The sequence below is a fragment of the Mobula hypostoma genome, chromosome 19 (genome assembly GCF_963921235.1).
Source record: "Mobula hypostoma chromosome 19, sMobHyp1.1, whole genome shotgun sequence".
NCBI classification, from domain to species: Eukaryota; Metazoa; Chordata; class Chondrichthyes; order Myliobatiformes; family Myliobatidae; genus Mobula; species Mobula hypostoma.
Window position 1 is genome coordinate 62,247,835 of NC_086115.1, and position 14,015 is coordinate 62,261,849.

Consider the following 14,015-nt stretch of genomic DNA (forward strand, 5'->3'; position numbering starts at 1 on the left):
ACAGTATTTCTATTTCTCTCCAGTTTGTCCTTCTCGATACCCTAGGCTACAGAGTATATATTCAGGTGTTACAAAGATGGCCTAATAATTTAATCTAATATATATGAAAGTAATATTTGGCAAATATACAAAAATATTACAAGTTTGACAGATTATTCACAGGCTAGGGTCTCTAGTTCCAAATTAAGAAGTCACCCATTCAGAATTGAAATAAGACATTTCTTCACTGGCACATGGCGAAGCTTTGGAAATTTCCACCTGTGAGGACTGGGTAGGCTCAATTGTTGATTATAGTCAAGACTGGTATTAGGGGAATGTGGGAAAATGGAGTTCGTATAGGAAAGTGACAGAGGTAAAAGCTCAGCAGCTATCATGTTAAAAAGTTCAACATACAGGGGGAGCAAAAGGATCAATTCCTTCACCTTTTTCCTATTTTCCTTGTTACATGATGAGATATTAACATGGATAGAGCATTGGTTGATTGGCAAGAGGCAAAGAAAGGGAATAAAGGGACCCTCTTCTGGTTGGCTGCTGGTGAATAGTGGTGTTTCACAGGGGTTTGTGTTGGAACGGCTTCTTTTTATGTTATATGCCAATGATTTGGATGATGAAATTGATGGCTTTGTGGCTAAATTTGCAGACAATATGAAGGTAGGTGAAGGGGCTGGTAGTTTTGAGGAAGCAGAGAGGCTACAGACAGACTTAAGCAGATCAGAAGAATGGGCAAAGAATTGGCAGATGGAATACTGTGTCTGGAAGTGTATGGTCATGAACTTCGGTAGGAGAAAAAAGCATAGACTATTTTCTAAATGGAGAGAAAATTTAAAAATCTGAGGTACAAAGGGACTTGGGAGTCCTTATGCAGGATTCTCTAAAGATTAACTTGGCAGGTTGAGTTGGTGGTGAGGAAGGTAAATGTGATGGTAGCATTCATTTCAAGAGGTCTAGAATATGAAAGCAAGGATGTAATGTTGAGGCTTTATAAAGCTCTGGTGCAGCCTCACTTGGAATATAGTGAGAATTTTGGATGCATTATCTCAGAAAGGATGTGCTGACATTGGAGAGGGTTCAAAGGAGGTTCACAAGAATGACTCCAGGATTGAAAGGCTTATTATATGAGAAGTGTTTGATGCCTCTGAGCCTGTACTCACTGGAATTCAGAAGAATGAGGGGTGACTTCTTTGAAACCCTTTGAATGTTGAAGGGCCTCGAAAGAGTAGGATTGGAGAGGACATTTCCCAGCGTGGGAATTCTATGATCAGAAGGCTCAGCTTCAGAATAGAGGGAGGTCCATTTAAAACACAGATGAGGAGGAATTTCTTCAGCCAGACAGTGGTGAGGCCATGGAATTCATTGCCAGAGGAGGCTGTGGGGACAAGTCATTGGGTATATTTAGGGCAGAGGTTGACAGATTCTTGATTAGTCAGGACATGAAGAGATATGGGGAGAAAGCAAGAGATTGGGTCTGAGAAGGAAATGGATCCGCCATGATGAAATGACAGAGCAGACTCAATGGGCCAAATAACTTAATTCTGCTCCTATAGCTTATGGTCTTATTTTATAAGGTCTTTTTCTGCCTCCTTACATGAAAAAAAACAAGTAAGGCAAATGACTTCCAAGAACCATCTGTCTAAACCTGGGACTTCTACAACTAAGAAAGGTGACAGTGATGCTATACTCCTTCAATTTGTGCTAATGTGCAATGTCTGGTATAATAATTGAATTTCTGAACAATAAAACTATCTTAAATTTTTGGTCATTATAATATAATGAAATTACATTAATATTGTATATACTGAATACATTTTCTTGTAAATTTATCATAAGCACTGTTTCACTTGATAATTGTGATTGGTATACATCACAGTCAATAAATAGTTTGGTTCTTATGTCATGTGAAGTATTCATTCAAGTTTTGCTAGTATAGTTTTTGATATTACCGAAATGTTTTGATGTAGGCAATGGTGAGGAGTTTATAAGAAATGTAGTATGATAGTGCCATCTGGTGGCTTCAGAATAATATCTTTAAAAATAACAAAACAAATCAGATCTAGATGATGTTAAGTTAAATGTGCTTCCAAACTCGAGACTGGTGACAAACTTGTTTGTATTTATGTCTTTTATTCATTGCATTTACATTTTTATGTGATTTAGTTTTCATTTAAAATATCTACCAAGTGTTTTAACTACTTGACTTTAACTTTGAATTTAAAACATCTTTGTTTATGAAAGGCTTTTTATTTGGGTTTTGGGTGATGCTGGCTTGACCAATATATTTGACCATCTCTAACTGCTCTTGAGACGTGAACAAGAGTCATTTCCATAGTTCTGGTGAAAGTGCTCCCATACTGCTGTAAAGTAGGGAGTTCCAAGCTCTACACCAGGGGTCCCCAACCTGGGATCCACAGACCACTCAGTTAGTGGTTGTGGTCCATGCCATAAAAAAAATGGTTGGGAATCCCTGATCCAGACTCAGTAACAATGAAGGACCAACAACATGTTTCCAAGTCAAGATGGTGTATAACTTGGAAAGGTACCTGCAGTTGGTGGTGTTTCTATGGAGCTGATGCTGTTGTCTGGGAGTTGCAGTCAGAATGGACCAGGTATGTCTACATTGTATTTTGTAGATGGTATACTGCATATCACTGGTAGAGTGAGTGAATGTTTATGAAGTTATTGCTTAAACAGTGTTGAGCTCCTTGAGGATGGTTGGAGTTAACCTACCCAAAGCAAGTGGAGAATATTACGTCCTGAATTGTACTTTGTAGATGGTGGAAGGGATTGGCTGTCACAAGTTAAAGCTGTTTTCACAGGCCACCCAACCTCTGACCTATTTTTGAAGCTGAAGTATTTATGTGGTTGGTACCACTGATTTTCTAGTCAGTAGTGATCTTTCCTCACCCCCAGATATTATTAGTGGAGAACTTAGTAATGGTAATGCCATTGAGTGTCAAGGGTAGGTGGTTAGATTGTTTGTCGGTCATTGTCATTTAAACAGTGCAAATGTTATTTGTACTTATTAGTTCATTGCTGAATGCTGTATAGATCTTCTTGTAGACAGCACTGGGCTAATTCATTCACCAAGGAATTGCATATGCAAATAAAAATTGCAGAAGTATCTGTGAATTTTCATACTTCTGACCTTATGATGATGGACAGTCATTGATGAAGTAGTTGAAAATAGCTGTACCTCAGACACTGCCCTGAAGAACTTCTCTGGTGAATTTCTGGGACTGGGATGATTGAGTTTTAACGACCACAGTCAACTTCCTTTGTCCAAGACATATCTCGAACTATTGCTACATGTTCCCTTAATTACATTAAATTCAGTTTTACCAGATGACTATTTATGTCAAGACCAGTCATTCTAACTTCATTTCTAGAATCTGTCTCTTTTGGTCCATGTGTGGACCAAGGCTGAGATGATACCTGGAGCTAACAGGTTCAATGAAACCCAAAATGGGTGTCTGTTATTGGCAAGGATCTACCAATTAATTAATATTTTTGGTATTAATTTCAATCACTTTGTTGATTAACTAGGTTGAACCCACCCTGCTTTTATGAAGAGAACATTCCTGGGCAATTTTCCACATTGTCAGGTAGATGTCCATGTCATTATAGTCCTGAAACAGCCCAACTGGAACTGCAAATGGGATGTTGTCTAGCTCCCTAGCTTTTGCTATACTCTGAGGAGGAACATTTTCTAGGTTAGAAACCGGAAGGATTGAGAGGGAGGAAGATGCCATAGCCAGTAGCAATATAAAAGACACAATGATTCAGGTGAGTTGAATGACGTGACTTTTAATGCTAGGTGTATTATGGGCAAGGGTGATGAACTTAGAGCAATGGTTAGAACATTGAACTGTGATGTTGTGGCCACAACAGAGACCTGGTTGACAGAGGGACAGGAATGGATGCCCAATGTTCACTCAAGTATCTTCCTAAGATGTTTAGGGTAGGATTGAAACTGGGTTAAAATATGCTCAAAAACAGAAAATTTTATCTAATTTCTCCTAATTTTCCAATAAGTGTTCTAAGCTTATCAGGCAGTAATTGAGATCCAAATTACATCACTGTTGAAATTGGTTGGGATACACCTCGCTGAATAACTTGGTTCAGGGTATGGATTTCTTTGCTGTTTTTTCTTCTCATTTCAGAGAAGTTTGGAGGTGTACATGGAAGGAAGGGGGATGGAAGTGCAGGTCTGGGTCGATGACATAAGGCAGACTAAGAGTTTGGCATAGACTAGATGGGCCAAAGGCCTCTTTCTGTGCTGTAGTGGTCTATAACACTCTGTCAAAGTAACTGTTCCTTATTTAAATAGTCTTACATGGTGCAAAGTATTCAGAATTTAGAAAGGGTCAAAATGCAGGTGGGAATTTGAGGAATTTATTTTGGGGTTGAGTAAAAAGCCCCACATTCAACAAATGAGAACTATTTGCCCAAAAATCGGTGGTGCGCAAGTAGAACAGGTCAAAAGCTTTAAGTTCCTCGGGGTCAATATCACAAATGACCTGACTTGGTCCAACCAAGCAGAGTCCACTGCCAAGAAGGCCCACCAGTGCCTTTACTTCCTGAGAAAACTAAAGAAATTTGGCCTATCCCCTAAAACCCTCACTAATTTTTATAAATGCACTGTAGAAAGCAGTTTTCTAGGGTGCATCACAACCTGATGTGGAAGTTGTCCTGCCCAAGACCTGAAGAAGCTGCAGAAGATCATGAACACAGCCCAGCACATCACATAAACCAATCTTCCGTCCATGGACTCACTTTACACCGCACGCTGTCGGAGCAGTACTGCCAGGATAATCAAGGACACGACCCACCCAGCCAACACACTTTTTGTCCCTCTTCCCTCCGGTAGAAGGCTCAGGAGCCTGAAGACTCGTACGGCCAGCTTTGGAAACAGCTTCTTTCCAACCGTGATAACACTGCTGAACGGATCCTGACCCGGATCTGGGCCATACCCTCCAAACGTCTGGACCTGCTTCTCGGTTTTTTTGCACTACCTTACTTTCCATTTTCTATTTTCTATTTATGATTTATAATTTAAATTTTTAATATTAACTATTGATTTGTACTCCAGGGAGCGGGAAGCGCAGAATCAATTATCACTGTGATAATTGTACGTTTTAGTATCAATTGTTTGGCGACAATAAAGTATAAAGTATAAATTATATACCAATTGTAAACCGGAGCCTGAGTGTATTCACAACATGTGTCATGACAAATTGTGGTAGGATCAGTGTTATCTCCCAATGAAATATTTGAGATTAGATTGCAATAAGCTGTTGTGTTCTAACCTGGCTCATAAATTTACCCTAGTCTGAAAGATTTGTTTAGCTCTGGTGATGTTCTAGGGCAACATGAAAACCCCGTTTTCTCCACTAGTCTAGAAGGGGTTAGGTCCAGATTAGCTGTGGTCATATCAACTTCAGAACAGGTTTTAATTTTAGACCTAGACAGACCTCCAAAACAGCATCATTTTTTACCTAAAACAGACCATGCATTACAGTTAGGGTTAAGGCTAGTAAACAGTCAACAGCTTAGACATCCTCCCCTATGGTGATAACAGATTATTGCTCCATGTCCTTGCAAATTTAAAACCCCGTCAGACACCTGTGGAATAATTAGTACAAAGGATGTCTCAAAACAAACCGAATCAGAACTGGCTTGCCCACAGAAATCAAAGAGTTGTTGTAGACGGGTCATATTCTGCATGGAGGTCAGTGACCAGTGGAGTGCCTCAGGGATCTGTTCTTACTACTCTTCATGATTTTTATAAATGACCTGGATAAGGAAGTGGATGGATGGGTTGGTAAGTTTGCTGATGACACAAAGGTTGGAGGTGTTGTGGATAGTGTGAAGGGCTGTCAAAGGTTACAGTGGGACATTGATAGAATGCAAAACTGGGCTGGGAAGTGTCAGATGGAGTTCCACCCAGATAAGTGTGAAGTGGTTCATTTTGGTAGGTCAAATATGATGGGAGAATATAGTAATAATGGTAAGACTCTTGGCAGTGTGGAGGATCAGAGGGATCTTGGGGTCCGAGTCCATAGGACGCTCAAAGCAACTGCGCAGGTTGGCTCTGTGGTTAAGAAGGTATACAGTGTATTGGCCTTCATCAATCGTGGGATTGAGTTTAGGAGCCGAGAGGTAATGTTGCAGCTGTATAGGACCCTGGTCAGACCCCACTTGGAATACTGTGCTCAGTTCTGGTCACTTCACCACAGGAGGGATGTGGAAACCATAGAAAGGGTGCTGAGGAGATTTACAAGGATGTTGCCTGGATTGGGGAGCATGCCTTATGAAAACAGGTTGAGTGAACTCGGCCTTTTCTCCTTGGAGTGACTGAGGATGAGAGGTGATCCAATAGAGGTGTATAAGATGATAAGAGGCTTTGATTGTGTGGATAGTCAGAGGCTTCTTCCCAGGGCTGAAATGGCTGCCACAAGAGGGTACAGGTTTAAGGTACTGGGGAGCAGGTACAGAGGAGATGTCGGGGCTAAGTTTTTTTTACGCAGAGTGGTGAGTGCGTGGAATGGGTTGCCGGCAACGGTGGTGAGGCGAATACGCCAGGGTCTTCTAAGAGACTTTTGGATAAGTACATGGAACTTAGAAAAATAGAGGGCTATGGGTATCCCTAGTAATTTCTAAGGTAGGGACGTGTTGGGCAGAACTTTGTGGGCCGAAGGGCCTGTAATGTGCTGAAAGTTTTCTATATTTCTATGTTTCAGACTAGAAGTGATCCTTGAAGAAAAAGGTGATGCCTTTGTACCATAAAAATACAGTAACCTTACCTCAGTTTCTGTTAGTTCACTCATTGCATTGCGTTGAAATGCACTGGCTGAGACTGAAAGTTCTGTGTAAGTACAGGACTTAGGTGGAGCAGCTGTACAGTTCATTGATGGGAATCCAGTTGCATTGTTTTTCCCCAGCATTATGCGCAGTTGCAAGTTTAGCATAATTAATTGTTTACATTTGTTACAAAATTGCTGATATTAGTTCTAATATTGTCAGAAATGCCATTAATGAAAGTGTTTTATTTTTGCTTTTAATTTTTAAAGTGCAAAACATTTTCATTTATACAATGTTTAACTATTTTGAATGTCTCAATTTTTCCTGTGAATTCAGCACAGCAAATATAAAAAGTGGGTTTCTTATACATATAAAATTGCATTTGTTATATGCTATCTTAAAATTAGGTGGCAAGGTGGAGATATGTCTCTACCAAAGGAGGTGTAAGGCACTCCTTCCCTCTGCTAGCCTTCAGATCACCCTTGGGAAAGGTGTAGCACCTGCTTAGCCCCGATCAGGGTCACGTGCAGCCATTGCAGAAGGTGAAATGCAAACAGTGAAACCACCTATGAGGTAACAGAACCAAAGACTGGGAAATAACTGCCTACCAGGATCATATATAGATTTATCTTTAATTATTGTTGGCCATCCGTTTTTTGATGATTCATGGTATTCACAAAGACAGCTATCTGAGAAACCAATTACATTAAAGAATTATTCATAGCAAACCAGGAAGCAATTTTTACAATTAACTTCCTAAACATTATATCAGATATTAAATAAAGATTGAAATGGATATTTGATCAAAGTAGAAGATGAACAATGATAAATAATTTAAAATATTTTATTTTAAGTATTTCAAAAATATCAGTCTGAAAGATATACAATTCACATACAAAAATTAGATTTTACAGACTATGAGAATTTTTAAAATTCTGGCATAGCCCACCATTGATAACTTAGAACAAATGCAATAAAATGCCAGACTACTCTGAAATGTTTTTCCATTCACATGAATTCAATTATTTTACATTGATTTGATTGGAGATGATTGCAAAGGCCACTGTCTTAGAGGGAAGTTAAATCTGCTCAAACTACATATACATAAAAATCACAAAGTTGCAGTCAGTTTTATGGTGTAATTTTGCCTTAAAAATCCAGACCTAGAAACTATGAAGAAAACATAATGCTTGAAATTATACTGTATTTATAGAAAAAAATTAAACATAATATATGACAAGTTTGGTGTCATTGCTAATCTACCTGTTACAAAGAATTGATTCAACATTGACATAATCACTTTTTTGTACTCTTCCCTTTGGAGATGAACTATTTTTAGACGGTCTGAGAGGTGGCTCCTGAAGTGCCTGCTTTGGCACAGCATAGTCATCTGCAGAAGGATCGTATGGATATTCATAACCAAAGTCATGCAATCTACCTTGTATTTTCCATGCTTCACTCAATTCTTTTGCTTCCTCGTAAAGTGATGAATCATCATTAACTTCATACACATGCTCATTCCTGTTGCAACTTGTTTGTTGGTGAAGTACATTTTTGGAATTTGACATATTTGGACCACTATACACAGTATCATAAAGAGAGTCAGAATGCTCAGTCGATATGATAGAAGGAATGTTCTTTTCAACAAAACTATTCTCATTGTTAGATGAACGTACTTTGCTGGGAAGCATAACAAAAGACCCACTGATGTGGTTTGGTTGGATAGCCCCTCTGTGAGATGTAACGCTATTTTGCTGCCTTCCTACTTGTCTTGGTATGGATGTATTACAACTTGGTAGTTCCAAGGGAAGTGTCAAGTCAATCACTCCTGGATTTGTTTCTGAATTTAGTGTAGTTCTATTTTCCAGTGTGTCTGCTGATAACTTAGCAGTCCCTTCACTATGTGATGCCAATAGAGGAGGTGATGGGAAACTGTACTGAAACCTGACTGGTGACTTGCTCAGGGGACTACGTGTCCAATAATCTGGGGAAGCGTCACAACACAAGCTCTGCATTCCTTCAGAAATATCTGATATCGCAGAAGATAATCTTTTGGATAGTTGAGATTTATTTATAGCAGCATGCTCCTGTGCACAACCTGAATATGGCCTGTGAGTAGCAGAATCCACAGCAAGTAAGTTGTAGCATTCTGAAGGATCAGAATTGCATTGTTCTTCATTGTTGGACTTCTGATTTGATACAGCAGTATTTACAGATGCAAAAATCTGTTTGCCTTGGTTGGTTTCAAACTCAAACTTCCCTGGACCAGATTTACATCTCCTTCCAGATTCAATTGAAAATATTCCCTGAAAAATATAAATGTTATTGAACATGAAATTGCAATTAAAGCATTTTTTGGTTCATAGAATGTGGCATTAAGAGCAAGAATAGTATGTACTACCCATTTCCAACAGTATAATACGGGCTGGAACTAACACCCTTCACTTTATAAATACACTAGTACATTTTTTCCCCTTAACGGTTGATATGCTTCAATTGGTATGTCAAGCTCCATTTTGAGATTATTAAAAATCTGGTAAATGTTCTGCTGTTTTCTGTCAGTTAGAAGGTCCTGAGTACTGAAAATCTGGTAAGATTCTCAACAATTAAACAAAGTAGAACTTGACTAAAAAAAAATGTTTCTACCAAGTCACAGATTGATAACATTTGCATGCTGGGTTCCAAGAGCAAATCCTGCTGCCAGTGTGAGACAGCTGAATTAGGAAGATAATTGGTTTGTTTGGAGCCAAGATGAGAGGCAAAAAACATGCACAATATCAAAAGGAACAAAATCTTTGTGTCCTTCACTCATTCTAAAAGAAAGCATCACATCCTGTATTTACACACTGATTCACAGATAGGTTGAACAACAGCAACCGGTCATGTATGGTAGTAAGCCACTGTCTCAAACTCTTACAGTTCGAACAAAAGCAAAAGTAGGTTGCATGGTATCAGGATGTCCAAAAATGTTTATAAGAATTGAAGTATTGCATTATGGTATGCATGCTGGGTGCAAAGGATTAAGGGTCAAAGCAGTAGGAGAAATGAAAGTTCACATTTTGGGATTCAAAGTTATGGAATGGACTAAGTCTGAACATCGAGTGACTGATTACTGTTAATATTGTGTATGGTTTCACACTCCAGTCTGCATTTTATTCCTTTGAGTAATTCTAACTGGTACTTCAAGGTTTGATTGGCTCCAACTAGCATTTTCTAAAGTTGGTTAGCTCTAACATGTATTTTCTAGATTTGATTGGCTCTAAAATGTACCGCCTTGCTCAGATCAGCTCTAGCATAAGACCATAAGAGACAGGAACAGTATTAGGCCATTTAGCCCATCGAGTCCACTCTGCCATTCCATCACGGCTGATCCCAGATCCCACTCAACCCCATATACCTGACTTCTCATCATATCTTTTGATACCTTGACCAATCAGAAACTATCAACTTCCGCATTAAATATACTCACAGACTTGGCCTCCACCACTGTCTGTGGCAGAGCATTCCACAGATTCACTATGCTATGGCTAAAAAAAATCCTCCTTACCTCTATTCTAAAAGGTGCCCCCTCAATATTGAGACTGTGCCTTCTAGTTCTGGATATCTCCATCATATGAAACATCCTCTCCACATCCACCTTATCTAGTCCGTTCAACATTTTCAACATTCAGCAGGTTTCAATGAGATCCACCTGCATTCTTCTAAATTCCAGTGAGTATAGGCTCAAAGTTGCCAAATGCTCCTCATATGTTAACCCCTTCATTCCCAAAATCATCCTCGTGAACCTCCTGTGGGTTACAGTATCTCAAATGACACATCCTGAGATATGGGGCCCAAAACTGTTGACTGTACCCCAAGTGTGGCCTGACTAGTGTCTTATAAAGCTTCAGCATTATCTCCTTGCTTTTATATTCTATTACCCTTGAAATAAATGCCAACATTGCATTTGCCTTCCTTGCCACAGACTCAACCTGTAAATTAAACTTCTGGGAGTCTTGCATGAGGACTTCTAAGTCCCTTTGCACCTCTGATGTTTAAATTTGCTCCCCGTTTAGATAATAGTTTGCACTATTATTCCTTTTACCAAAATGCATCATTATACATTTCCATCTTCCAGTTTTTTGCCCATTCTTCCAATTTGTCTAAGTCCTACAAAACCATAAGATATAGGAACAGAAGTAGGCCATTTGGCCCATTGAGTTTGCTCTGCCATTCAATCATGGGCTGATCCATTTCTTAAAGTCATCCCCACTCCCCTGCCTAATGAAGAACCTATCTATCTCTGCCTTAAAAGTACCCAATGACTGGCCTCCACAGCTGCTCGTGGCAACAAATTCCACAGATTTACCACCCTCTGACTAAAGTAATTTCTCCACATCTCTGTTCTAAATGGATGTCCTTCAATCCTGAAGTCGTGCCCTCTCGTCCTAGACTCCCCCACCATGGGAAATACTTTGCCATATCTAATCTGTTCAGGCCTTTTAACTTTCAGATTCAGGCCTTTTAACAAGTCCTGCTGTAATCACGTTGCTTCCTCGGCACTAGCTACCGCTTCACCTATCTTCGTATCATCCATAAACTTTGCCACAAAGCCATCAATCCCATTATCTAAATCATTGATCAACAATGTGAAAAGTAATGTCCTAATACTGACCCCTGAGGAACACCACTAGTCACTGACAGCCAACCAGAAAAGGCCCCATTTCTTTCCACTCATGTCAACCATTTCTCTATCTATGCCAGTATCTTTCCTGTATCGCCACAGGATTTTATCATGTTAAGCAGCCTCATGTGTGGCACCTTATCAAATGTCTTTAGAAAATTCAAGTAAATTACTTTGTCTTATTTTACCATTAGCATCCAAGTACCCTGAAACCTCATCCTTAATAATAGACTCTGACACTTTTCCAGCCACTGACGTTAGAGTAACTGGCCTATAATTTCCTTTCTTTTGCCTTCCTCCCTTGTTAAAAGAGTGGATTGACATTTGCAATCTTCCAGTCCTCTGGGACCGTGCCAGAATAAAATGATTCTTGAAAGATTATGACCACTGCATCCATTATCTCTTCAGCAACCTTCCTCAGGATTCTGGGATGTAGTCCATCTGGTCCAGATGACTTATCCACCTTAAGACCTTTCAGTTTGCCTAGCACTTTATCCTTTGTAATTGCAATGGCACTCACTCCTGCTTCCTGACAGTCACAGTCTTCTGGCACACTGCTTGTGTCTTCCACAGTAACGACAGATACAAAGTACCCATTAAGTTCATCTGCCATTTCTTTGTCTCCCATTACTACCTCACCAGCATCATTTTCCAGTGGTCCAATATCAATCTCACCTCCCTTTTACACTTTATAAAACAGAAAAAAACTTTTAGTATCCTGCTTTATATTATTGGCTAGTTTGCCCTTATATTTCGTCTTTTCCCTTCTTATTGCTTTTTTGTTGTTGCCTTTTGTTGGATTTTAAATGCTTCACAATCATCCAAATTCCCACCTATTTTTGCAACCTTATATGTCCTTTCCTCGGCTTTTAAGAAGTCGTTAAATTCCCTCGTCAGCCACGGTTGCCTACCCCTGCCATCGGAGAACTATACTGGGACATATCTATCCTGCGCCTTGTGAGCTCTTCCCAGAAACCTTAGCCACCTCTGCTCTTCTGTCATCCCTGCCAGCATCCTACTCCAATCCACCTGGATATGGTCCTCATTCAGGCCTCTGTAATTCCCTTTATTCCATCGTGATACTGATACATGTGACTTGTGCTTCTTCCTCTCAAACTGCAGTATGAATTCAATCATTTTACAACCACTGCCTCCTATGGGTTCCTTTACTTTAACTCCCTAATAAGAACTGGGTTATTACACAACCCCCACTCTAAGTTGGTCTTTCCCTGAGTAGGCTCAAGCACAAACTGCTCTAAAAAGCTATCTCGCAGGCATTCAACAATTTCCCTCTCTTACAATCCGACACCAACCAGATTTTCCCAATCCCCTTGCATACTGAAGTCCCCCATTACAATTGTGACATTACCCTTATTACATGCCCTTTCCAGCTTCCTTTGTAATCTCAACCCCACATTTTGGCTAACATATGGAGGCCTATATGTGATTCCCATTATGTTTTTTTAACCTTGCAGTTTCTTAACTCCATCCGTAAAGATTCAACATTCCCTAACCCTATGTCACCTCTTTGTAAAGATGTAATTCCATCTCTTACCAACAGAGCAACACAATCACCTATGCCATGCCTGCCCGTCCTTTCGATACAAAGTATTGTACTTCCTAGATTCGATTCACTCTAACAGGTACCTCCTAAGTATGATTTTCCTCAGCTGTGCTGGCTCTGGTTACTGCTGCCAGATGAGTCCCCAGATGATGACTTTTGCTTGCAGTACCTGATGCTTCCTTTTAACACTGGTGAAAGATACAAATATTTTGTTTTTCCTGTAGGTACTTTGATACTTAGGGTTGTCATCTTGGCTCCACACAGGCCAATTCTGCTCCCTCACACAAATATTTAACAGCAAAACTTCCTTTTCAAAACCCAAGATAAAAATGTTCAGTAGTAATTTATAACTTGGAAAAAAACTTTTCTGCTCTGACTTTGGTCAAAAGTTTTTAATTGTTGGAAATATGACTGAATTCTCTTATTCTCATGACCTTCAAGCTGGTGGAAAATAGTGGAACATTTTGGGTATAGCGGGCTATGGTCCTGGTGCAGGTTGATGGGAGTAAGCAGTTTAAATGGTTTCAGCATGGACTAGATGGGCTGAATGGCCTGTTTCTGTGCTGTACTTCTCTATGACTCTATGCACCAAATTTTTTTGTAATAATCTCAGAATTGAGTTCTACATAACAGCTGCAATGACATATATTCACAGAGTATTGCCAACCGATTAAAAACAGGAGAAATGCATCATAAAGTTGAAGATGTCCCAGTGCACTTTCCATCCACTGAACTGTTATTGTTGTGATGCGGGAATCACAGCAGCCAATTTGCATTAAGCAAGACCAGCCAAGATAGTATAATGACCAGGAAATCTTTTAAAGTACTACTAATTGATGGATAAATATTGATTGGAGCCTCAGAGATAACGCTCTTCATCTTCTTTGAAAAAGTGCCATAAGAACATTTACACCCATCCATTAGAATTGATTTGGTGCATCTTCTGTAAGGTAACATCCTCTGCAATATTCTCCACTGGAGTATCAGTCT

The 14,015-nt window shown here is 39.6% G+C and overlaps 1 protein-coding gene across 1 annotated transcript in view; it reads right to left on the reverse strand.

The window, feature by feature from the left end:
* Window positions 1-7,684: 7,684 nt before the first annotated feature.
* The window catches only part of LOC134358756 (docking protein 1-like), a 43,194-nt gene continuing 36,863 nt past the window's right edge, over window positions 7,685-14,015 (reverse strand). The window contains exon 5 of the mRNA XM_063071223.1: window positions 7,685-9,104. Coding sequence (XP_062927293.1) covers window positions 8,058-9,104 — 1,047 coding nt within the window. The 3' untranslated portion in view covers window positions 7,685-8,057. The remainder of the gene's footprint in view (window positions 9,105-14,015) is intronic.